Source organism: Phacochoerus africanus, chromosome 11 (genome assembly GCF_016906955.1).
Source record: "Phacochoerus africanus isolate WHEZ1 chromosome 11, ROS_Pafr_v1, whole genome shotgun sequence".
NCBI classification, from domain to species: domain Eukaryota; kingdom Metazoa; phylum Chordata; class Mammalia; order Artiodactyla; family Suidae; genus Phacochoerus; species Phacochoerus africanus.
The window spans coordinates 100,918,750-100,945,510 of record NC_062554.1 but is presented as its reverse complement, the minus strand read 5'-3'; the positions used below and the strand labels follow the sequence as shown (position 1 = coordinate 100,945,510).

At 35.7% G+C, this 26,761-nt stretch overlaps 1 protein-coding gene across 1 annotated transcript in view; it reads right to left on the bottom strand.

Moving 5' to 3' along the window:
* MAGI2 (membrane associated guanylate kinase, WW and PDZ domain containing 2) overlaps positions 1-26,761 on the bottom strand; it is a 1,320,860-nt gene that overhangs the window by 562,048 nt on the left and 732,051 nt on the right. The window contains exon 3 of the mRNA XM_047751755.1: positions 10,574-10,693. Within this exon, the coding sequence (XP_047607711.1) occupies positions 10,574-10,693 (120 nt within the window). The remainder of the gene's footprint in view (positions 1-10,573; positions 10,694-26,761) is intronic.

The window sequence follows — 26,761 nt, the reverse complement described above, 5'->3', positions numbered from 1 at the left end:
GGAAGTTAGGGGAGGAGAAAATAAAATTACAAATCTGCAAATATTATCTGAAAATGAATATTCTTGCACATACTTGAAGGTAGAAATGATAGGAAATGCCCTTGCTGCAATGGGTTATAAGTCACTCCAAGTATAATAATATTTGCTTCATCTCCAGGGAAACCAGATGGCTGCATCAGATTTTTCTCTGGAAGTTTTATGGAAATAATTTACTTAAATAATTTTATGGGCTAGCCCAAAGGGAACAGATCCTTTTGGGAAATAGCACCCTGCAATATCAGGTCACAGTGCCAAAGGAAAGCTTTCCCTAGCCAAATGCACGTCCTCTGCTGTAATATCCTCAGATACACTGTGGAGGTAGGGAAGAAAAAGAAAACTCATTGGAAAAGTTTATCAAGTCTTTACCTTTTATTTACCCATCATCATAAGGTCCGTTTTCGTTTGAGCTTCCTATATATATCATTTAAAACTTTTTTATTGACTCTTTATGTTGTGTTAAACATTTGGGTTACCATCAGTATTCAAGTTTATAAGAATTTCAAATTTATCATTTTACCCATTCACTGCATAGTGAAAAGATTCAACATTCCACACATTAGCAGAAAATTTAAAGGCAATGTGTGTGTGTGTGTGTGTGTGTGTGTGTGTGTGTGTGTGTGAGAGTGACAGAGAGAGAGAAGAATGAGGTGGAAGTAGAAATCTTCTTAGACGTATATAATTAACAATTGAATAAAATTTTACTTTCATTAAGTCTCCTAAGAATAAAGGAATAATAAATTCATGCTTCCTTATAGTTTGTTGTAAGCCAGACAGAAAATGTTAGTGAAATATCTAAAAAATTCCAAGTACCATATGCCCACATTAATTAGAATGCCTTTAATTTTTTTAAATCATGAGAACACACATATGAGTTCCTTCGTTTTGAAATAACTTCCTGAATTTGCATATTTTTCCAATATATCTCAGGACCTTTCTGTCTCCCTTACAGGTTTGGCTTCATTACTTCTGTTTTCCAGCTTTCCACTAACTTTCTGCACGAGTGGTAGAGAAATCAAGAAAGTCTTCATAAAACTTTTGGAAAAAAATAAAGAAAGCATGAATAAAACCAGTGGTTATAGGACATGGTAATTATCATTACCTTTAGAAGTATTTACATGATACAATTAACAGAACTTGGGTAGGGATACTGTTGTGTTGACCAAGTTTACTAGGCTTTGAGTTTTAATAATCTGACACAAACTCAGTTACTACAGTGAAAACCAGACTATATGTAATAGACGTAGCAAGATAAATATTCTGGAGAAAGTGCTATAGTTTGTAGGGTAGTGAGAGATAAACAGATGTGGGACTCATGAGGTCAATCATAAGAATTAAGACAATAATAGTGCCTTTGGAATGGATTAGCAATGAGATCCTGCTGTGTAGTACTGGGAACCATGTCTGGTCACTTATGATGGAGCATGATAATGTGAGAAAAAAGAATGTATACATGTATGTATACATGGGTATACATGGGTCACCATGCTGTACAGTAGAAAATTGATAGAACACTGTAAACCAGCTATAATGGGAAAAAATAAAAATCATTATAGAAGGCAAAAAAAAAGAATTAAGACAAGAAAAAATGATTACAATTATGATACAAGGTTAATCTAAGATAAGATTCAAAGCCAAACTGATGCTGCAGCTCCAAACTACTGACCTAAGAGCATTTTGAATTAGAGAGTGGATGTATCCCAGGGGTTCAGATCAATCTGAACTTCTGTGTAGAGATTAAGGAGTTCCCATTATTTGGTTTGAGGAAGGAACCAAAGCACTGACTCAACTCATATTCGTTGAGTGCTTCCTAGGTGCCAGAAACTAAGGTAAAGAATTTGGAGTAATCCAAACAATTATCTGACCTTTTGAAGTTTACACTGGAGCATATGGATCTTGACAATAATCAAATAAACAAAGGGACAGAGAATATATTTTCGGTTATAGTCAGTACAAGGAAGAAAATCAGAGGAAGGGGATGGAGAATGTCAGCAGGTGTTATTTTGAATAAGGTTGTTAGGAAAGAGTTTTCTGAAGACTCTTAGATGAATATCTTGTAAGAAAAAGGAACATGTGCTTATTTGGAAGACAGGTAGTCTAGGAAAATGAAATGACAAAGATTCCAGGTGGGTGAGAATGTGCTTGTCCTGTTTGAGGAACAGAAAAAAGGCCAGCATAGCTAATATAAATATGATGAAGATAGTAAAACTTTACATTCTGTTGTGACTAATAAGTAATATCAATATGTGTTTTTACTAGTCTTTAAAATTAATATTTTTAAAGTCTTTAAGAATTAACTTGTATAGAAACAGTCCCATGCAAACAAGATATGTTGACCACTTGATCCTAATTTTATCTGGTTGTTATACATATACATATAAAGCCTATCTGTAACTGATCTAAGAGAGCTGATTATCATATGAGGATCTGACTACTTGAGAAAAATAAATTTTAACCTAATGTTATGAATAATTTTATATAATTGCCAGAGTTTCCAAGCCTGCAATAAAGAAGAGCTTTCAGATGTTAGGATCCTTCTATAGCATGATTGTTTCTAAACACAGGGATGACAGGGTATTTTTGAGCACTGTTACTTCAGTCACAGTTTGACTAATTCTTAGTCGAAGCACTCAATATATATAATCTACTTGGCAGAATAATCAATGGAAGCCTCAAAGTTTCAGATACTGTTTTTGTGAACAGTCTGAAGTTGCAGTTTATAAAAACAACTCATAAAACCATCTACATACAGTGTAACTTTGTTGGAGACTGAAATCAATCTGTTCTGAAACAAAGTATTTAGCAATAAAAATTAGGGCACAGCTTTCTTATTTTTGATGGTTTCTATTCCCCCAAGGGAAATAAGAGAACTGTAGTTAATTAGATTCTACACTCCGCTGTCTCTCAGATCAGGAGTATGGGAGATATAATGAAAGAATGTCACATGAAGTTTTATTTTTCAGATTTGACATTCAAATAGAAAAATGACTTTTGTGGAGTAGAATGTTAGGTTATAGTTTTCAAATAATTAACGTGTAAAACAAGTTCCTGAAAAAAGTTTGACAGGAAGGGGACATTAGGGCATCACTGAGAATAACTGGAGTAAATAACACTTCTCCTTTAGAAAAGTTTCTGGAGTTCCCATTGTGGCTCAGCAAAAACAAGCAAATTAGTATCCATGAAGATGTGGGTTTGATCACTGGCCTCGCTCAGTGGGTTAGGTGGCTTTCTGTGAGCCGTGGTGTAGGTTGCAGATGCGGCTCAGACCCCATGATGCTGTGGCTGTGGCTGTGGCATACGCCAGCAGCTGCAGCTCCAATTAGACCCCTAGGCTGGGAACTTCCATATGCCGCACATGAGGCCCTAAGAATGAATGGACAAATTAAATAAATAAATAGAAAATTCTATATGTCTAATCCAAGATTAATGGCAGGAGCTATTGATCATTGCTATGTTGATGTTATTTTAGAGAAGCATGAACTCTCAAGTAGAAGACCGTTGGAATCAACTTGACCAAGAATTGATCCTGTGGAATGAGTAAATTTACTGGCTTTGATAGTTATGGAATCCTAAGATTGAGTAAACATCTTTCAATATATATTCATAGATGCGGCAATACACATATTAAACATTATGAAATATTTATTATCAATATTTTTGGACATACCCATAGTATGCAAAAGTCCTAGAGCCAGGGATAAAACCTGTGCCACAGCAGTCCTGAGCCACAGCAGTGAAAACACTGGATTCTTAACCTGCTATGCCACAGGGAACTCCTATTATCAATATTTTTATCATTTTTTGTCCCCTTGGGGGAGGGGGAGAACTCAGGTGTTCTGAAAATATTCATCCAATCAGCAAAGGCAAGCAAGTTATGCTCATTGAAGCAGTGGAGAAAAATATTAACAAAAAGAAAATTAAAGTCATGCATTTTTTCCTTCCTACCAAATGAGAGGCATGATATTTATTTCATATAGTGTCTCGATTTTTTTTCAGATAAAAGCTTATGAAGCATGGACAAAGGAGTTAGAAAATCATTGTAACTAAAGATATAAGCTTGAGGGAAATTAAGTAATCCCTGAATATTACCATTTTGGAACCTCTGTCTTTACTTAATATTATTACATGTTGTAAGTAACTCAAAGGAGTGAATCTTATACCCATGAATATTGACTTTTTATTTTATTTATTTATTTATTTATTTATTTATTTATTTATTTATTTAGTCTTTTTTTGCTCTTTCTTGGGCCGCTCCCATGGCATATGGAGGTTCCCAGGCTAGGGGTCGAATCGGAGCTGTAGCCACCGGCCTATGCCAGAGCCACAGCAACGCGGGATCAGAGCTGCATCTGCAACCTACACCACAGCTCACGGCAACGCCGGATCGTTAACCCACTGAGCAAGGGCAGGGACCGAACCCGCAACCTCATGGTTCCTAGTCGGATTCGTTAACCACTGCGCCACGACAGGAACTCCCAATATTGACTTTATTTTAAGGATATACTCCAAAAAAGCTTGGCTCTGTTCCTTTCATCTACACTGGACAAAAAACTATAGAACTAATAGTAAACTTGTTAATATTGTACTTTAGATAATAGCAAATGAGCCACTTCATTTTCCTTGACTTCATTCGTTAATTTATATAATATTAAATTAGTTAATTAATTGCTTGGGTTGTTCCTTCCAGTCTCTTTTGGGAGAAAAGAGTGCTTAGAAATAGGCAATGGCATTACATATTTTAGAACAGGCTAGGCTTACAAAAATCCAAAACCAAAAGAGAATTTTGTCACATTTTAATGCACAGCAACACTTCCAGTCTTAGTGCCTTGCACAGGGGCAAATCAGCATGCAAAAATCATACACTGTCTGTCAATAGCTCTGAACACAAATTGAATAACTTACCAAAAAATTTCTGGCATTTTAAGATCTCAAAGGGGTGTGAAACTTCACTAAATGTGTGTGTGTGTGTTTCCTACTGGTCAAAAAAATATTTAGTGAGCTTTATGTGTAAATGTTCAGTGTTGCCAAAATGAACACCCAGATGCAGGGCTTGGAATCTTCCACAATAGGAAAATTGCCAAAAGAAAGAAAAAGAAGCAAATATCAAAAGAAAAAATATGTTATAATCTGGATATGTAGTAACAGCTGGACCCTTTCAACTGTAAGCTCCAAGAGTCTACTGTTGTTGTGGAGGTTATTACTTACACAGTAACATTTTTTTCTCTTGTAATAGAGTACAAAGGAAATACAAAAAAAGGAATTATCTCTTTTTTTGGTCTCCTAGAATGAAAACAATCTTAGCATCAATTTAAGCATTGATGTGCCCTTCAGGAAATATTTACATTTCATTGGATAGAAACGTGGACTGATAGAATAGTTTTATTTTCTATATAAAATCATTATAGCACCAATAATGATTTTTTTCTTTGGACTGAGTATCTCTTTGTCACTAATGCTATCTTGATTGAAAATAGAGATTTAAAATTTCAATAATAAATGCACCAGGGTCACACTATAAAAGTGGATATTGATTTTAGTTAGTAAAATTAAATGGATTTATGTAAAATTTGTTGTATCTCTTCTTATTATCATAGGAGTGATTGGCGTATTTTCCTAGGATAGTATGTGTACTCAATACTTAATTTTTTTTTATTTTTTATTTTTGTCTTTTTGCTATTTCTTGGGCTGCTCCCGCGGCATATGGAGGTTCCCAGGCTAGGGGATGAATTGGAGCTGTAGCCACCGGCCTACGCCAGAGCCACAACAACGTGGGATCCGAGCCGCGTCTGCAACCTACACCACAGCTCACAGCAACGCCGGATCGTTAACCCACTGAGCAAGGGCAGGGACCGAACCCGCAACCTCATGGTTCCTAGTCAGATTCGTTAACCACTGCGCCACGATGGGAACTCCAAAATACTTAATTGTTTATAGGATTTTATGTGTCACACCAGGAAGAACAGCAATCATATATACAGATATGAGAAAACTTGAATTCCATATATGTTAGGGTCCATGATTAGAACACTGCATTAAGGTGAAGGTGAATGACATATTTGCACTATATTCTTTCAGATGCCCTAATAACCTGATAGTTTTGATTTGGTCCTCCAAAAACACTCAATATTACAACTGAGCTTATGCCCATTTAAAGAAAACATTTAACTTTAAGATACATTATTTCTTCAGTAGATAGAAAAATAGCTTTATTTCAATTTAAAAGCAAAAGAGCAAAGTATGATAGCGAATGTTGTAATAGAACTGTTGCTCTGGATCATGACTGTAGTTGATCTCAATAAATAAATAAAATGAAAGTCCACGATCAGCTCAGGGGACAAGGATTTAGTTAACGATGACATTCTGAACACAGGTCAGGGCAGAAAACTGGTGTAAGTGGTCAGTGAAACCATGACTGTATTATTCCAGACAACCGGAAGAAGTAGGTCAGGCAGGATTCCCTGATTTAGATCCCTGGGTAATTCAGCACTTTGGACAGTTCCCAGGGGTTACTGCTTTCTTACATGTACTTAAACAGAATATTTAACCTTTAGATTGGCAGACCTTCTTATTTAATTATACCTCTCTGGGGTCTCACTTATACCTGCATGTGACCTTAATCCCAAAGGAATTATTTCCTTCCATCCAGAGAGCTCAGAGGTTTGTGCTTCACGTGAAGCCTCTACCTTCATTCAGTCCTGACATAAAGGTTCATGGTACTATTTTTTTTTTTTTACTTGACGTTATGTCAGGTTTGCCACTAGGCCTTGCTTTATTAACTTAATTTTAAACCTGACTGAATGTGAAAAGATGAAGATGTGATCACTCAGGTCATGGTAAAGTCTTTACCAAGAACTTATGGTCCATTAGCACCATGTCCTCTGGGCCATTTACATGCAACACCATTCAGCAGCTGTTGTATAGCAAAACTGCAGGGAGGTTCCCATTCCAAGTGAGGGGTTGGTGATACAGAAGAAGAATTTAAGAACCTTCTCAAATTCTGCCTAGAGCCATGTAGTCTAACTATAGATTAAAGCCTTCCTTGCAGCCTCTGCTAATAACAGAATTGTTCTTCTGGAGTAAGGACTTTGAGACAATTTTTAAAAGACAGAACGGGGAGTTCCCATCGTGGCACAGCAGAAACGAATCTGACTAGGAACCATGAGGTTGTGGATTCGATCCCTGGCCTTGCTCAGTTAAGGATCTGGTGTTGCCCTGAGCTGTGGTGCAGGTCTGAGATGTGGCTCGGATCTGGCGTGGCTGTGGTTGTGGCTGTGCCCTAGGCCCAGCGGCTACAGCTCCATTTGGACCCCTAGCCTGGGAACCTCCATGTGCCATGGGTGCAGCCCTAAAAAGACAAAAAGACCGAAAAAAATAAAATATAATAAAAATAAATAAATTTAAAAAGTAAAAGACAGAACCACAATTCAGGACAGTCTATCTCATTTCTAATTAAATGACAAATTTCATTTTAGCTACATTTATTCACCAACATTAAAATGAGAATTACTGACAATGCGACAAAAGTATATACATACAAGAAATGCTTAAAATAATATATTTTTCCTCATAACTACTTTTCAGGTGTGTGTTTCCTGTTCGGAAACAGAGAGGTGGGGGTGAAAGACAGGCGCATCATAAGACTGGTTTTCTCAATGATAAGAAGCTTTACTAGACATTTTGTAGAGAATTTCCTTGATCTCTGCTAATAAAAAAATGCGTGGGTTCCCAGTCCCTTACAAGAATGCACCAAGTTGAGAAGCATTAATGAGCAGGAATAAACAGGGGCTATCTCCCTGAATTCAGTTGCATTAGAAGTCTTGCTGTTCTGGTTTGTGGGTAGGAATCAGTCTTAAGGACCCCACCCTCACATGGCTAACAGGTCTGTGACCTTAATGCTGAGAGGAACTCTTTTTTTTTTTTTTTAATTTCTTTAGTGGATTCACAGATATCAGAGCTCAAAGCTCTAAAGAGTTCTAAAGAAAGACATAAGAATGGTCTAGCAGGGAGGAAGAAAGGGAACAGTGGCCCAAACACTGCAGAAGGGAGAACATATAAAAGAGAAACTGGCATTTTATTAAAAAAAAACTTTATAAGAGAATGATATCATTAAAGTCTGACAAATATAAAAGCGCTCTGGTCTTTATGTAGTTGAGTTGTACATAATTGTTACTCTATGTTCTGAAAGCACCGACAGCAAAAAAGGCATTCCCTAAATTTCCTTGACAAATAACACATTAGTAACACAAATAACTCAGGTAGCTCTGAACCTAGAGCTTGTGATCAATCCTAAAGAAATAGCAGTGGTTTTTAATGCCAATTCTACTGGTTCCTCAGCTGTAACTGTAGGAGAATCTGAAGATCCTGAGATTAGAGAATGCTCCTTAGGTGTCCACCCAGATGGCTATGTGACCTGTGAAAAGAGCTTCTCATGCAACCAAGTACATAATGGTACCAATTCCCCAGAGTCCTATGTGTAAATCAACATTATTATCCAATAATCTGCTCTATACTCACTGGGGCAATTAACAATTTGGCACTAACTTAGCAAACTGCACTCTTGGTGCTGAAAAAATAAAGAATATTCAGAGCAACCGACACTGGCTCAAGAAATTTGGTTATATTCATATGGTTTCAGGATATTTCCCTCAAAATTTAACTAAAACTTAAAATTTAAGATAGGCTATATTTTAACATATTGATATTAAACTTCCTGACATCTAGTTTATTATGAGAATATGGGAAATTTAATATGAATATTTGGTTTATTTTTTTCATCTTCTATACAGCAAATACAATCTTTATTTTCAAAAACAAAAAGAAAAGGCCATACTGTTAATCATATTACTCTTGGAATGCCCATGTATATTAAGCCATTGGTTCTTTACTGCATAAACCTGGTATTTAAATAAGGTATCTAAATACAAGATTATTATTATTGGCAGACATGAAAACTAATGGATGTCACTAAACAATGCTGCAAAGCCCATAGGAAAATATTCTATAGAACTCATTTTTAATGTACTCTGACATCTTTGCTATAATCATTTTCTATGATTTATATAGCTATTTTTCATACATAATTTAAAGTAGCTTATATGATTAACACAATTTTTTATTTAAGTACTATGTATGAAATAAACACAGATATAATATATAGCACAGGGAATTATAGCCATTATCTTGCAATAACTTTTAATGGAGTATAATCTGTAAAAATACTGAGTCACTATGCTGTGTACCTGAAACTAATACAATATTATAAATCAAATACTCTTTAATAAAAAAATAAATTAATATAATATTTTCAATAGATCTCCACTATCATTCATTTTTGACAATAAGAAGAAGAAACAACACTCATGTATCAAACCATTTCCCCACCCTGGGCATTTTTGCCTATTTCCTATGAATGTGGCAATAAGCAACAAAACATCTGAGCTATAACTTGGGTGTGTGTCTCAGCCTAAATTACCTTAAGAGGGTGAAGTGAAAGGAGATTTTAATACCCGTGACAACTGAAAACTACTGCGTTTTTATAAACAATAGACTACTGGACATCTACAAGTAAATGAAGGAGAAATGGAGGGCCAAAATGTATACAAACCCAGTTTAGCTGCTATTTGATGGGCTAGTAGCACAGAATATATTACAAGTTGTGTTTTTAATATCACTCGTTATTAATTGTGGTTCAGTAAAACTAGATTCATCTTTGGACTTAATACATATAAATACAGTTTACACATGTAATAACTGTGATGTAGAAATTAAAGCATTATTTTCTACTATTTTTAGTTGTATTATTTAAAAATGTCATCATATATACACAGATGTATTTTTTCATTAGTCGTAAACTGCATGCATGTAGATATAATTTAAATATATAAATGTGATCATGTTATTTATTTGTATTTTTTAATGTTGTATTCTTCTTTTACAGTTAAGATAACTGAGGTCCAGAGACACTACATGGCTAGATACCCATGGATAGGTAGTAAAGCCAGACTTGGAATTGAGGCAGATTCTGGCTTAGGTTATAGTGCTCTTTCCACTGAAACATACTTCCCACATTCAAGGTTTTAGCTCATAGGTTCAGGTTTGACACAGGTACACAAGGAGAGCTTTGGACTTTAACCACCAATTGTATTTCCTTACACCATCATTTTGAATGAGAGGTGAGTGAAGGCAAGTCAAGTGAAAGAACTTGAGAAAACCATACAGAGGTAATAACAGGGCTGGAACTCAAGCCCTGTGCTCTTTTACACGCTACCTAGAAATGAAGATAATTTATTTGGAAGATCAGAGCTTAGCTTCTGGAGGTAATCACAAGGATACTTCAGTGGGTATATATACATACATTTCTTTTGGCGTCTTAAGAGTAGGATTAACCCAGATGTATTTTACATTTTCTTTAGGAAATATGCTTCTACAGTGACCTTATTAAAGCTCTCAAACCAAATAATAATGCACTGGTAAGCTGGTATTCCAGTGTATTTCACTCAAAGGAGAAAAAAAAATTCAGCAGTAGAGCTGTGCTTACCTTCATAAGTTCCACTTTCTAGAAGAGCACCACTTTTCTCCAATTCCATAAAATCTTCAACAGTGATGAAAATATAGTCCACTCCAGGGACCTCACCCTCCTTATGTGGCCTTGTGGTGCCTGAATAAGGAAAATTAAAAACAAAACAAAGACTCTAAGTGATTTGTTGCTGAACTTTAGAAATACCACCATACTTCTGAATTTTCAGTAACACTTGTTTGTACATCCTGTGAGCTGGCAGTTTGCATTTGTCCTTCTGTTTGTTTGGAAACAGAAGATAGCAGGGGGTAAAAACTAAAGTAAATATACAAAGCATTTTTCTTCATCAGGCTTATAAAGAGTTCACTGCCATGGAATGTGACTGCATAGATTTTTCAGTGAAAAATATAGACCATTGTGCCCTTTTTTGAAGAGGTGGCTTGAATACCAGACCAGGAGTCTGCTGGCTCAGGAATTTACATATTTCCCTTCCATGAATGGACTCTATTGTTCTGTAGACTGCTTTGCTATGACATAAAATACAATAGAAAATAGAAATGTTAGCAAAATGTCAATTTATATTTCCATGATCTGCTTCTTGGGAGGAGGGGGTGTTGCTTTTCATTTGTTAATTCTGAACCAAGTAAGAGCCTATATTTGATTTAAAGGATCAGAAAATCTTTATTATCTACTACTTAAAATTTAATAAATATTAATTAGAATTAAACAATACTAATAAATGAATTAGTACTATAATGTTAGTAATATTCCTTCCTCCCTTCCTTCCTTCTCTCTCTTTCACCTTCCCTCCCTCCATCCCTGACTGAACTAGGAAGTGGCACACTCTCAGGGGTTACTGTATGGGCCTTCCACTCTCTTGTTTCCTGCATCTGCATCACTTAAAGAGTAGACAGCTTCTGTGGCCAGGGTGGCAGGAATAGCACTCTTTGGCTGAGAACAGCTCCACTGAAGAACTCAGGCTCCCAGACCTAGCCATCTAGTTTATGAGGTGGGAACCCAAATGGAGACATATTAAAGCCTGTGGGTTTGTTTTCTGGAACACTTCCTAACCTCAACACTCCAGAAACTCCTCTTCTTTTTCTATGCTACTTCAAAAGACATTTTGCACTCAGACTGGAATTTCAATACTGCGTACATGCAAATGGTATCCAGAAGTATATATAGGGCAAATATGTAAGCAAAGTAATAGGACATTGGCAGGCTTCTTCATATGTAAAATATTCTCCATATTCTCTATATATTAAACAAAAAAATTTTCAAACCTTTAATTTTATTGTGACTCTCCAAACTCTTTATCAATTAGGCTATGTAATAGCCAGTCAGTTCTCTTTTTAGTCTATTCGAATCAAATTTGGACTGCAAACAATAGGCATAAACTAATGTTAGATTATACAATGTGCTAGGAAAATTTATTTTTGGTCAAAATAATTTCCATTGAAAACATTTTTAAGATTTGAAGGAATTATTTTCTAAAATTAAATTTTTCAGTCCTGGCTCAGTGGTTAATGAATCCAACTGGGAACCATGAGGTTGCAGGTTCGACCCCTGGCCTCACACAGTGGGTTAAGGATCCAGTGCTGCTGTGACCTGTGGTGTAGATCGCAGACGTGGCTCGGATCCCATGTTGTTGTGACTGTGGCATAGGCCGGCAGCTACAGCTCCGATCAGACCCCTAGCCTGGGAACCTCCATATGCTGCAGGTGCGGCCCTAGAAAAATACAAAAAAAAAAAAAATTTTTTTACAATCCTTCTTTGGAGGTGGCAAAACAGTTTTTTCCATAATCATGTTTAATGACTTTCCCCTGAATTTGTTATTTTATTTTGTTTAACTGAACTACATTTTATAATATTCCCTACTGCTTTTATGTTATAAAATAAAAACCTCCCACACCTAGTATGCATAATGTTGTCAAATTAATGTTTCTAGGAGAACCTTAACTTTCAATATCCTGACTTTTATGTCCTTAACCTTTGTGAATTAAAAGCGCATTAAAATCATTTTTGGCAATTTGTTTTTCTATTTATCTAGAACACATTCTAATCATTAAGAAAAATCACAAAACAAAGTTTCAATTTTCCTTCCTAATTTATCTGCATATTTCAGAAATTACATGCTTTGATAAATTAACTGCTTGTAGCACAGTAATGCATTTTTAGCACAATGTAAGCGTAAGACCATAAACTTGAAGGAAATATACAGTACAGGGCTGCTGACCTGACTAGACTGACTTGCTTGCACCAAATTCTGGTGCAAGGATTTAGGGTTGTGCTCTAGCCTCAGGGATGTAGATTCCCTGTGGCTGCATCAGTGTCAGCTGTTGCTGTTGACCTGCTTGGACTGGGGGCTTGCCTACCTTGTTGTTGCTTGAAGAAGTTCTACACTACAGTCTTAAGGCTGAGATTTCCCCCTTTGACACTGATCTCCCATCATCTTCTCTCATAGTACTCTTTCTAATTAAAACCTCCAGGCTCTTGAGCTCTCCTGATTTCCCTGATGTTCCCCAAATCCGGCTTCACTTATCTTTCTATCTACTAAGGGGCTGGGAACCTAAAATGTCTTCTTTAGTTTATTTTCACCATTTTCCACCTCTTAATGAGCCTCCTGGTTCACGACAGGCCATTTCATTCACAGACAGTAGTTGCTACAGAAAACCATAACCTTTCATTGAAAAATACCCTACAAATACAGGCTATTGAATGTTAGTTTGATTCTCCTGATGTTTGGCAATCCTTTTAAAACGTGTCTTCCCTCTCTGACACCACCTGACCATTTTCTAATAATCAATGGCTTTGACCTTCAGCAGAAGACATTAGCTCATTCTCTTATTGGTAATATAGAAGAGATAATCTGAAATAAAATTCCTTAAAATTTTCTAACTTTTACCTCCTGCATCTGTATTATCTTCATCCTGAATTGTAATCATCCATCCATCTTAAGACTAAACTCTTCTCTGCTTTTTTCTTTTTTTTTTCCTTCTTAAAGCCACACCTGTGGCAATGGAGGTTCCTGAGGTTGAAGTGGAGCTGCAGCTGCAGGCCTATGTTATAGCCATGGCAACACTGGATCCAAGCTGCATCTATGACCTACACCATAGCTTGCAGCAATGCCAGATCCTTAACCCACTGGGCAAGGCCAAGGATTAAACATACAACCTCAAGGACATAATGCCGGGTTCTTAACCCACTGAGCCACAATGAGAACTCCCTCTGCTTTCTTTCAATGTCCAGTTTTTGTTTTTTATCAAGTAACATATACAGATATATTAAAGATTTTCTAATCCTACAAGGTTTGTTATTCTGTAACCCTAGAAGGTTTTTTTTAAGCAGACTGTCAACACCCCCAGACATCCCCCTCCATATATCCAGATAAAAACACTTATAATTCTTTTAGCTGATTCTTTTGCTTTACCTCCATAACTTTACATAATTTATTATGTCTCTTGGTTTTGTTGCTGTTGTTGTTGTTTTGTTGTTACTTTAGTCGCTATTCATTTCTTGGTAAAGAAAATGAAGATTTAACTCTTTTGCCCACACTTCTACACATCACCTCCTCTTTCTTTCCTCCTCCAATTCTAGTAGGACAAACTTGTGTTAAATTACTATCTAACATTTACAATAATACTGCTATGTAAATCTATTCTTAATAGAAATGTGTATTGTAGTGATTATCTTTTTTTGTATAACTTTTTTACTCTGAATTTAATGTTTTCATTTCTAAATTTCCCCATGTTGATCAATAATTCAATTAATTAACTCTTTCCATGTTAGGTAAACAAATATATTCTCAAAACATACAGGTATATTTGATATGTCATCATTTATGTTATTGAAGAAATCTCTCCTGGAGACTTCTGTCCTGCTCCAATCCAGACTGTGCTGACCTACCACACAGCTGCCATCATCCTGGGGATTCACTTTGCCTTTTCCCTGTGTTGTATGCCCTCTTATCCAGGTTCTGTATCTCTTTTTGTAGTCCATTCCTTCATTTTGGCAGAGCGTAACTGTCAGATGCTTTTTGTCGAAAATTGCATGGGAGCTACATTTTTTGAGATTTGTGTGTCTGAAAATGTCTTTATTCAACCTTCACAGGAAGTAAATCTGACTCAGCATTTTGGGAAAATATCATAATGAAAACATATTATTTCCATCCTGTTCCTCTGTTAATGTCACCACCATTCTTCCAGTCATGCATGCTCTGCAGCTTTCCCTACAAGTCACATTTGAAGTCTCTCTCACTCTTTTATTTCCTCTCCATTCTCCATTGCCAGAATCTGGCAAATTCTATGTCCTGTAACTCCACAATGTCATCCTTCACTTCTACACCATCTCTGCTCCAAATACTGCCCTCCTGGACTAAGCAATGACAATGTCCCTGGTGTGTCTGCCTCCCCCTTTTAGTTTATCACTTTGCTATCTAATTAGCCCTGGTAAAGCACAAGGCTGATCACATACCCACTCCAAAAGGCTTATCTATCCAATCTCTAGTCAAGGGATTTGGCTGAAAAAGTGAAGGAGAGGAGGGAGTTCCTGTCGTGGCTCAGTGGTTAATGAATCTGACTAGGAACCATGAGGTTGTGGGTTCAATCCCTGGCCTTGCTCAGTGGGTTGGGGATCTGGCGTTGCTGTGAGCTGTGGTGAAGGTTGCAGACGCGGCTCAGATCCCGAGTTGCTATGGCTGTGGTATAGGCTGCCAGCTACAGCTCTGATTTCAACCCCTAGCCGGGGAATCTCCATGTGCTGTGGGAGTGGCCCTAGAAATGGCAAAAAGACAACAGCAACAACAAAAAAAAGTGAAGGAGAGGAAAATAGAATCCAAAAGAGTCAGAAAAAGCTCATATTTTATTATTGAAAACAAATGTACCTCTGTGCTATGCCAGGTCGTAGAATCTCTTTAGAAGGACTTGCCTTGATGGAACATATGAGTTGAAACAATAAAAGAATTTACTGCTTCAGAAATACCTTCCTTTCTGGCCTGCCATGTATCAACATCCTTTCTCACCATTAGAATTACTCTTTGGTTTAAAACAAAACAAAAACTACCTTTAAAACACACACTACAGTAGATAAGAATGTGAGCCATGGAACCAAACTGCTTGAGTTTGTTGAAGCTCTGCCATTTTCTTTCCTTTTTTAATAGCTGCACCTGTAGCATTTGGAAGTTCTTGGACTAAGGGTCCAATAGAGCTGCAGCTATAGGCCTACAACAGGCCACAGCAACACCAGGTCCAATCTACATCTGTGACCTATGCCACAGATTACGGCAATGCTGGATGCTTAACCCACTGAGCAAGGCCAGGGATTGAACCCTCTCATCCTCATAGAGACAGTGTCAGGTCCTTAACCCTCTGAGCCACAGGAGAACTCCAGCTCTGACATTTTCTATAAGAAATACCTTGGGGGAGTTCCCGTCGTGGCGCAGTGGTTAATGAATCCGACTAGGAACCATGAGGTTGCGGGTTCGGTCCCTGCCCTTGCTCAGTGGGTTAACGATCCAGGGTTGCCGTGAGCTGTGGTGTAGGTTGCAGACTCGGCTCGGATCCCGTGTTGCTGTGGCTGTGGTGTAGGCCGGTGACTACAGCTCCGATTCGACCCCTAGCCTGGGAACCTCCATATGCCGCAGGAACGGCCCAAAGAAATAGCAAAAAAAGACAAAAAAAAAGAAATACCTTGAGCAATATTCTTCACCTCTATAAACTCTAGTTTTCTTATCTGTAAAATGGGAATAATAATAGTGACATCTTTAAGAGTTAATTAGAAGAACAAATGAGATAATCCATATAAACTGCTTAAATCAATGTCTAGAACTTGTGAGGTGCTCAAAAAGAATTATATGTTAAGTATTCTTGTCTGAAAGAACAGAGATGATGTCATAGGTAGTTGCTTTCTTCCCCATTAACTCATGCCACAGACATTAATTGAGCACTTATTATGTGCCAAGCACTATTTATGATACATGATAAATATCTTGAATATTTTAGATTTAGATTTAGATTCTTTCCTTTTTGGAATTTACATTCTGACAAGAAGAGATGGAGAATAAATGAACAAAAAAAATTTAAGGAAATCATATAGCATTCTGTAAAGGGTTAAATCTTATTAAATGACCATAAATCAAATCATTAGCACCGATGGACTATTCAGTGGGTCAATTACTGGGATTTGTAACCATACGCTTAGACAATACAGAGCAAAAGTTTCAAGAGACAGACAGTAAAAGACCTGAAGGGAAGCAGAGATCTACAATACTTGTGGGCTGCAGGTTTCATAGGGGTGAATGACAGCTTGGTTAGAGACACCTGGGAGTCAACAGGAGACCACTAATTCCTAATCATTAAATTCAGAGAAACTTCACTTATTTCACATACTGCTTCATTTAGCTTAAGTCAATTGGCTTACATATACAGGTGTTTCTGAATTTTCAAGATTATTTTCATAGGGTTGACACATATAACAGTGCATGGTGGTTTCTAATGACTGGTATATGTACACACACATAGGCACATATATATCACCCCTCATTTTTAAAAGAAGAAGGTGGAAGCATTGTGTGGCAAAAAGATACTTAGAAGTGAAATTCAGAACACCTGCATTCTATTTCTGTTTTATTATTTTAGATATGTGGTATTGGATTAAAACATCATTTATTTGATCATCAGTTTTCTTACTATGTGGTGAGGTAAATATTGAATATAAAAAGGTATTATAAACTATGGCAACAATATTGCATTCCTCCTTAGTAATATGAATATACTAGAACACTATAATTCTAATAAACATTACTGATAATATCTTATTTTTGGAATCTATTATAATAAAAGTTTCAAATGAATTAATTTGATTAAGGCTGAAACCTATGCCTAAAGGCATAGATTGCCCCTTTTATTGCTTGGGTGTAAAGAAACATAAGATAGAAATCCATTTCCTTTGATTGCACACTAAAATGTGAGATGCAATGATTCAGTCGCTATTGGAAGGAGCTCTGCCTTTTGTTAGACAGACACTTAAGGCCAATAGAGCCTATGGATTAGATTGCAAGAAGTTTTTTTCCCCTTTGCTGAATCATTTGAAAAGTGTGAAAATGCTCATAAAACCTGATTAGTGGATCATTTAATTTTACCCTCAGGCATAGGACCTTCAACAATAAGACTCACAGAGCAAGATTTTAGAGCTATGTGTCCGGGAAGAAAAGATATTAGTTGGTGTTAAATCAATTGGCACCAGAAGGAGAAATCAAATGGCTGAAGAATAAGAAAGCAGTTGGTAATCTGTGAACACTCCTTTGGAAAGAGATACAATTCTAAAAATAAGGCAAATAATGTAAATGTAATGGTAATTTATACCTAAAGGTAATTAAATCTAGACTGGAGAAATAGTTAAGTTGAATTTCCTGAAGCAGTTATTTATTTTTATGCTGAAATAATTATAGCTACTTTCCTATCTCAAAAAATTATGAATAGAGAAATGACAGTGAAACAAGACTCAACAGTAATAACAAGTGATCACCCAGCATTAGGTACAGGGTGGAAACAAGGGAGAAAAAAGAGGAGCTACAGATGATATATCATAAAACTAAAGCTAAAGCTCACCTTTTCTTATTGCTCTTCTATATTTTGTCAGGACTTCCCTAAGTGGCATTTAGAAATGTCCAAAATAAATTTTTATTATCCAAATTCTTTTATAGTTCATTCTTCATTATATTTTTCCTGGCCACTCCTCCAAAGAAAAAATGGAATGGAAACAGAGGAAATGGTGCTAAATTAAGTCTCTGCTTTATCTCTTATTGTTTAATTTCTTTAAGAAAAAAATTATTAATAATGTCTTAATTAAGTACTGCATGAATAACACCTCCTTCATGAGTTAATGGAAGCACATAATACTTGTGCTCAAAAGACATGCCTGAAGAGAATGAATTTGCTCCCAAATGGCTGGCTTATTATTGATACACAGAGAAAGCACATGAAAGCCACTTGTCATTTTGTTACCATGGCAACTTGGGTGCCAATGGATTTTTTTTTTAATTCTACTTTTTTTAAATGAAGGAACATTGCTCCTTTTGCTTTAATAAGAAAAGAGCATGACATTGGTGGTAAATATAATTCTAAAGTACATTTCCCCTCAGCCTTCTGATATTTCCTAAAATGCTTGGGGGAAACAAAAACAAAACAAAACAAAAAAACAAACAAACAAAAAAAACCCAGCCGTTGGCTTATAAGAAAGACTACCTAGATGATAGTCAGTGCAGTCATCTATTGTGATCTATTTTGATGTGCTGAAAGGTCCACAGTTCCTATTGAATTGCAGGCTGATGGGTCACTGTGTGAAAATCTGAGAAACTGAATTATTTTCTTATGCATGTTTCTGAATATATTTTCTCTTTATTCCCAGTGTTTCTCAACTGCAAGCTGGAGAAAATAAATCTTGACAGCTAGGGTGACTTCCTCTGGATTCAACCTTAAATTAACTTACTTTTAAATTCCTGAAGACACTTCTTATGGTATGTCAGTTACTCATACTACCACAGATCTATCTGTGTGCTTCCAATAAAAACGTTGAGGGGATGACTTGACCGATGGCTCTGATCAACTTTTACATAATCAGCCTATACCTTAGGTTTTATTACACTCATTTTCGATCACATAAAACCCAAAAGTATGATTTCATAGAGATATAGAGCTAAAGCAAACAAAGTAAATAATATAGTTTGGGCCATTGACTCTTTGTGATGGATTATAAAGCAACATGAGCTTTATAGGTTTCATATCAATAGATGGGGAGGATTGGGTTAAGGCCAGAAAGGAAAAGACAACTTGAGTCAATTATTCACCTATTAGGTGTAAGAATTACTTCTTGTCTCAGTAAAACAATATGAATGTTTTATAAAATATTGAAGATGTGAAAAATCCATTTCAAAATACAGGTAGTAACTTTTGACCTATTTTCTTGCCGGGGTATATTGCTTGGTATATTGCTCTAAATCTCAGGAATTATTTAAAAGCTCTCTTATCCCCTAAAACAGGACACTGTCAATATTTGTTTAAAGTTGCAATGACATATACCAGTAGTGTTACATATCTTTTAGACACAGAGAAGTTTTTGAAGAAGAAATCTCTCTTTGCATATCTCTGGATATAAAGACTCAGACTAATGTTCCAGATGGCACTGATTACTGTCTTACATCTTAACAGTTGATTGAGGCATCATCAAACCCAAACAAGTGGTTCTTAAAATGAAGGATGCATCAGAAACACAGGAAGGACTTCTTAAACTCAGACTGTTTGGTATCATGCTGGATTTTCTGATTCACTGTCTTGGGTGAGGCCTGAGAATTTGCATTTCCAGAAAGTTCCCAGGTGATGTTGATGCTTCTGGTCCAAGTACAATAATTTGAAAACTGCTCTTCTAATCTCACTTGCTCAAACAAAAAGCAGTGTTAAATTCCATTGTTAATTTAACCACGACTGCTCATAAAACATGGGTCATGACCTGTCATTGGCCCTAGAGTAATCTATAGCTATATACTGGGTTCAGAGGAAATGAGTCATACATTACTATGTAGGTGAATATAATCGTGAGAGATATACTGCAAAACCAAAGCACTCTCTTTTGCAGTTGCACATTGCTTTTTCATAGTTTTCTTAGAAGTTAATTGATTTTGGAAAATAATTGACAAATCTTCATTTATGTTTGCTTCCAAATAACTTTCATTATTACTTGATGTAATATAAACTGTCTAGGTCCTACATGTGCAACAATACAGCTTAAATCTTGAAAGACGGAGGGGGCTTGAATATTGCTTACCAGGAGTGATAAATAACATGGCAAAAAAACAAACAAACAAAAAACCAAGTATTTAATGCAGAAAATCTCTTGCATTAATAAAAAAATGGTCAATGCAAAAAACCAGAAGACACAAATGAAAAAATTTGTGGATCTCCAACAAGCAAGAAAAAAATATCTCACTATTCCCCTATGCTAAAGTATCTGATTTACTAAATGATAAATTATAGCTTGTCTACAACTAGACTAATAATACTAAATCAGAAGTTGAATGCCCTCTTGTTACCAACTAATGCAGTTTTGAACTTTTTATTTTAATTTTCCAATATTCAATTTAGATATGTTCTATATCTGGCATTCTATAGAATAAAAAGATTTTGACTCCCTGATCTATTATTTAATAGATAATGCTTTGAGATTACATACTGAAAGGAAAGATCTATGCTTTTTTATAGGAAAGTGTGAAGTTTTTATACACTCCTCACATAAAATTAATCTGGGCTAGAACTAGACTATTCAGATACCACCCGCCTTCTGAGCAATGCAGACACTCTATCCTTTGACCTTCATTGCATGGAAGATTTAGTAGATCGTAACTTTATCATTTTATCTCTATTAGAATCTCTCAATGACATTAACTTTTAGTATCACCATATGTCTCTATGGCATTCTATATTCTGAAATGCCCAAGGTAGATAATAGACTAGAGTCTATAGAATACCAAAAAATACAGATGAAGAAGACAGTTAACTATTCAGGGATTTTAAAACATTGATGTATCTGATTATATAGTGCTAATTACTTTTCTTTTTTTCTTTTTCTTTCTTTCTTTTTTTTTTTGGCTTTTTAGGGCTGCACTCGCAGCATATGGGAGACCCCAGACTAGGGGTCAAATCAGAGTTGCAGCCACCAGCCTTTACCACAGACACAGCAACACGGGATCTGAGTCACAACTGCAACCTGCACCATAGCTCACAGCAATGCCGGATCCTTAGTCCACGGAGTGAGGCTAGGGATGGGACCCACATCCTCATGGATCCTAGTTGGGTTCGTGAACCACTGAGCCATGAAGGGAACTCCCAAATTACATATTTGAGTGATCAACTTTTATTTATTGAAGTTCTCAAGTATACATTTTAAATAATTACAGAGGGAAGAAAAGAAGAAGGGTGAGTCAGGCATTAAATGTTGCTATATGGCACAGGTTCTCCTTAGGAAATTGAGGGGAAAAAGAAAAAAACAACTTGATCAAATAAAATAATCAGCACTCTAAGAAAAATGAAAACCCAAGTACCTTTATTTGTTTTGTTTTGCTTTTTTTAGTTAGCAGACAATTTTATGCCTCTAGAGATTAACCAGAAAGGTGGGAGGAGAGTACTGTTTCTGCCTTTTTAAAATCTAAACACCAAATACACAGCCATCAGCACTGTTGCCAGGATCCATGTGACTCTTTAGGTCTGAAGGGCAGCAGGACTCTGTTTCTATGGAATTATCATAACCCCTAGACCCTCTAGTCTTCTTTCTACGCCACTTTGCTCACCCCTTGATTGGACAGAAAATTGAAAGTGATACAGGGTAGAGGAATGTGTATAGTGGGCTGTCAAATACTCATTTGTGACCTTTGTTGGAAATGTTTACACAAAAACATCAGAATAAAACCAAGGGATGACAAATATTTTTGGCTTTATAGACTACCAAATCAGTGTTTCTGAGGCTTGCAATATCATGAGAGATTAAGAGATGTTTTATGAATTAATAAATAAAAGAAGAAAGTTTTAAGGACATTTCAAAAGAATGCTAATTAAGATACTTCTGGCACAAGATACTGAGGTGATTAGTGAATCATCAAAATAAATACTGGATTCTTTGGAGACATATTTGTAATTTTAGATAAATCCTTAACTCCTTTACAGAGGATAAGAAAACAAGGTTACCTGCGGGGATTAATTGAGACAAAATATAAAAGCAAGATAAGAACACCGTCATTCTAACAGATGACTTAGAAAATGCCCCCAAGGTAGCATCAGTTATTGGAGATAACTGATGACTATGATGATAGTCCTCTGGCTTTCAAACCCAAAGTATTAAGTACTGTCCCATACAAGAAGGGCTAAAGAGTCTAGTATTTGAAAACTAGAAAAACAAAGCCTGGCCAAACTAGACTGCAGGGCATTAATGAAGCCATATCAAAATCAACATTGTTTGTAGGTTTAACATCCAGGAACAAAAGTTAAGTAACATTTTATTTCCAACTGTTCCTTTGGGTTAGGGATTGGCAAATTTTTCTGAAAGAGTCAGATAGTAATTACCTAGACTTTGGCAGCCATAACTCTCTGTGGTATCTACTAAACACTTCATTGTATGTGAAAGCAGCCACAGGTAAGACATAAAGGGATGTGCATTGCTGTTTTCAAATAAAATTTATTTATAAAGTGGTGGACTGGATTTGACCTGCAAGCAGTAGTTTGCCCACCTCTGCATTACACCTTTTGATCTTTTGTGTCTTGATGCTTTTGTATCCTTGACCTGTGCTTGTAAACCAACAAGCTGCGATGCAAATACTGGCATTTGAGTACACCACCACAATATAGAGAAAAATATGACCATTTCTGATGGTGGGTAGTAGAAAGCGTAACATTTCACATATATGTTCATTATCCCTTTGAAAAATTCTTAAAGTATGACTAGGAAGGTTTCTTATACACAGAAACAAAAAAGGGGGAAAAAAATCTCTGAGAAAGGAACATAGATATTTGTCCCTCAAGAAGAAAAACTGTCCTTAAGCAATCTTTGAACAAATTTAAACACATAATTGCAATGAGAATTATTTGATTTGTGACACTATACCACAAGTAAAAACAGACCTGTTCCTATGAGTAGAGAAGTGAACGAGTTTCTCCATGCCCTAGGTATGTGCTGAGGGCATTGCATCTTTCTGTGGTAAATAATGATATCTTGCTGACTTTGCTGCCAGGGAGTATAATTTCATTAGTCATACTTCTGCAGCTTATGGAATTCAGTACATATTTAATACAGGGAAGAAGTATTGAGCCTCTAAGTGCTTCTGAACTTACATGTAAATTTCATCATATTATATCTGTAAAGCCCTGACTATATGCTGCATATCTACCATGAGAATCAAGTCACATATTATTTGTAAGAGAAACTAATGGTGACATTCATATTTTATATTTGCTAAGAAAGTTAATATTTTGTTTTAAAAATTAGAAATTATATAAAGTTGTATATGAAAAATAAACACATTTCAGCTTTAAGCTGAGGACTATATCTTGGCAAAACTAGCATGATATATGAAAATAAGACAAAGAAAAAAAGAATTATCTTAAGCTAAACAATTTAAGATATTTTATTTTGCAGTGAATTACAGAAAAATATTAAAAATAACTTGGCTAGAGGGCTATCTGTTGCTGAAGCAATCTGCAAATTTTTAATATATTCAGTGATACATATTAGAAAACTTCCTTTTTAACAAATTTATCATTTTTCCAAAGACAGATGGAGTTTTTGAGAATGAATGTTTACCTATTAGAAAAAAGAAAAAGACATGATTGGTGAATATAGCAAAGTAAGGAATTAAAGGGGGAGTTTCTTTTTGTAAATAATAATATTAATAAGCACTATTTTTTTTTTGAGTTCTAACCTTATGTGAAGTACTGTATATGCATTTTGCATGTATTAGCTCATTTACTTCTCTTAACAACTTCATAAGGTCAGTAGCCTTGTACCCATTTTGCAGCTTGAGTAACTTGTCCAAGTCACAGGACTAGTGAGTGGCTGAGACAGGATTTAAACCCAGTCAATCTGTCTGCAGAGACCAGGCTCCCAAATAACAAGGTACTCCACTCCAACCCATGCAATATTCTGTACAGACTTTGTCATGAGAAATGGATGGAAGTAGCTGGCGGGAGTAGAGGGGAAGCTTGCTGAATGGGAAGGGAGAAGCAACCGCTAAGAGTATATCCGGACCAAGTGTTCTGCCAAGAGAGAATAAGAAAACCAGGAGTCTGATATCCTACAAGATGGAGAAGCAAGTAAGACATTCTCTAAACTGTTCCTGAGTTAGGGCAGCAATATCCAGGAAGATCATTCAGAACTACCAAGAAAGTAGCTGGAGAGCACACATAAGAGATCTCTTTGGAAAGAAAATCCCAAACTTGTAAAATTAGAATGCTATATTTAAAAAGAGATCTGAGCAGAAGAAAATGTAGTAATTTCCTTAAAATGAAAAAAAATTGCAAAACGTAAAGAATGAAAAGTTTTAGTTATTCAGAACATATGTTCCTTTGCAGAGCCCATTTTAGAAATGTAACTTGTAGAAATTTCAAAAAATATTAATTTGGTGCCTATACTGGCTACTCGAAGAACAAAAATGCAAAAAAAAAGTATTCTATCCTGAAGGAAACGTGAAGTTATTAACATATAATTGCAGCCACCTGTATAATAATTATTTCAAAATAGCATTTTAAATGGTAAATATAAACTGTATGTATATTTTTAATAATTTTAAAAGACAAGATGGTATAAAGCAAAGATAATAAGACTCTATTGTGGTGTTCATAACACACAATGATTTAAAATGTATGACTACAAGAAAATAAATGCTAGGGGAGGGGGATGGAAATGTACTATTGTAAACTTATTATATGTGAAGTGTTATATGCCTTGTTGGCTGACGTGATACATTAAGATGTATAATATAAAGCCAAAAGCAACTTCCAAGTCACACACACAAAATTAAAAGAGATGATCAGTTTAGATTAAACAAGAAAGCTCTAACTATAAGCTACCTACAAGAAGCAGACTTTATATACACCCAAAAATGTTAAAAGTGAAAGGATAGATGTTTCATGAATAACAGAAAGCTGTCATGGTGTAATAACATCATAAAAAAGTCGATTTCAGAGCAAAGAATATTAACAGAGATAGAAGGTTATTCCATAATAATAAAGGGGGTCAATTCATCAACTTAAAAATCCTAAAGGATTATGTACCTGCAACAGAGAGTCAGAATACATGAGGCAAAAACAGAACGACAGAGAGAAATTTACAAGTCTACAATTATATTCAGATTTCAACACACTTCTTTCAATAATCGATAGAATAAATAGAAAATCAGGAAAGATACAGACCTGAACAACACTATCTACCAACTTAACCTGACATTATAAAATATTCCACCCTCCAGAAGCAGCATAATGTATATATTTAAGTGAACACATGTAAAAATTACCAAGATAGACCATATCTGGGTCATAAAACAGTTTTAATATTTAATATGGTTCAAATAATAAAAACGATATTTTCTGACCAAAGAAAATTAAATTAGTAACCAATAACAAAAAGATATCTGAAAAAGCCTCAAATATTTGTAAACTAACCTATGTAAGGGAAGAAATCAAAAAGGTAATGAGAAATTATTCTGAACTAAACAAAAATGAAAACACAACACACCAAAATTTGTGGGATGGTAATAAATCAAGAATTACAAAGTTATAATCCAAAATATTTATATTAGAAAATAAGAAAGGTCTCAAATAAACGACCTCAGGAGCTAGAAAAGGAAGAGCAAATGCTGGTTCGCAAACTGACCCTGTACACACAGAGTAGAGAAAAGCCAAAGAAAGAGACAAACAATTCCATATGTGTACGTGGCAAGTTTAACTAGCAAAGACTTTATGTATGAAGCTTGTCTTGGGTGGTTGCAAGAGGAATAGATCTCTGCGCTTGCTCATCAGAATCTTTAAAGTTTATTTAGAGGTTAACTGGATTGGCCAATATACTGTCCATATAGTCTTACAACATACTGCTCTCTCAAGGCTGTGTCCTTGAAAATGGCTCCCACTGTGAACGTCGGCAGAATGCATGTCCCAAGGTCAGGGAAGGGGTGAGGAGCCTTCCATTGCAAAGGTCCAGCTCTCGGGTCAAGCTCAAGCGGTGGTCATAGCCACTTGATAACCTCCTCTAATGGTTAAGCTGAAAGTAAGAAGTAGTAAGAAGAAAAAAGGGAATAATACAGACTTGAAGTCAATAAAAATAAACAGAAATCAATAGAGAGACAATAAAGCCAAGAGCTGGATCAATACAAGTGATAAACTTTTAGCCAGACAGATTTTAAAAAAAGACACAAATTGGCAATATTAGCAATGTAGTAAAATCACAACAGATTCAACATATATTAAAAAGCTCATTAATGAGATAATATTAATAAACCCATGCCAATAAATTTGACAACTTAGATAAAATCTACAAATTCCTTGACAAAACCAAAGCACACATAAGAATCCAACATAGCCTGAGCTGTGTAAATATATACCACTGTGTGTGTGTATATTTCAGTTTTTGGTTAAAAACTATCCCTCCTGTAAAAAATTCCAGGACCAGATAGCTTTC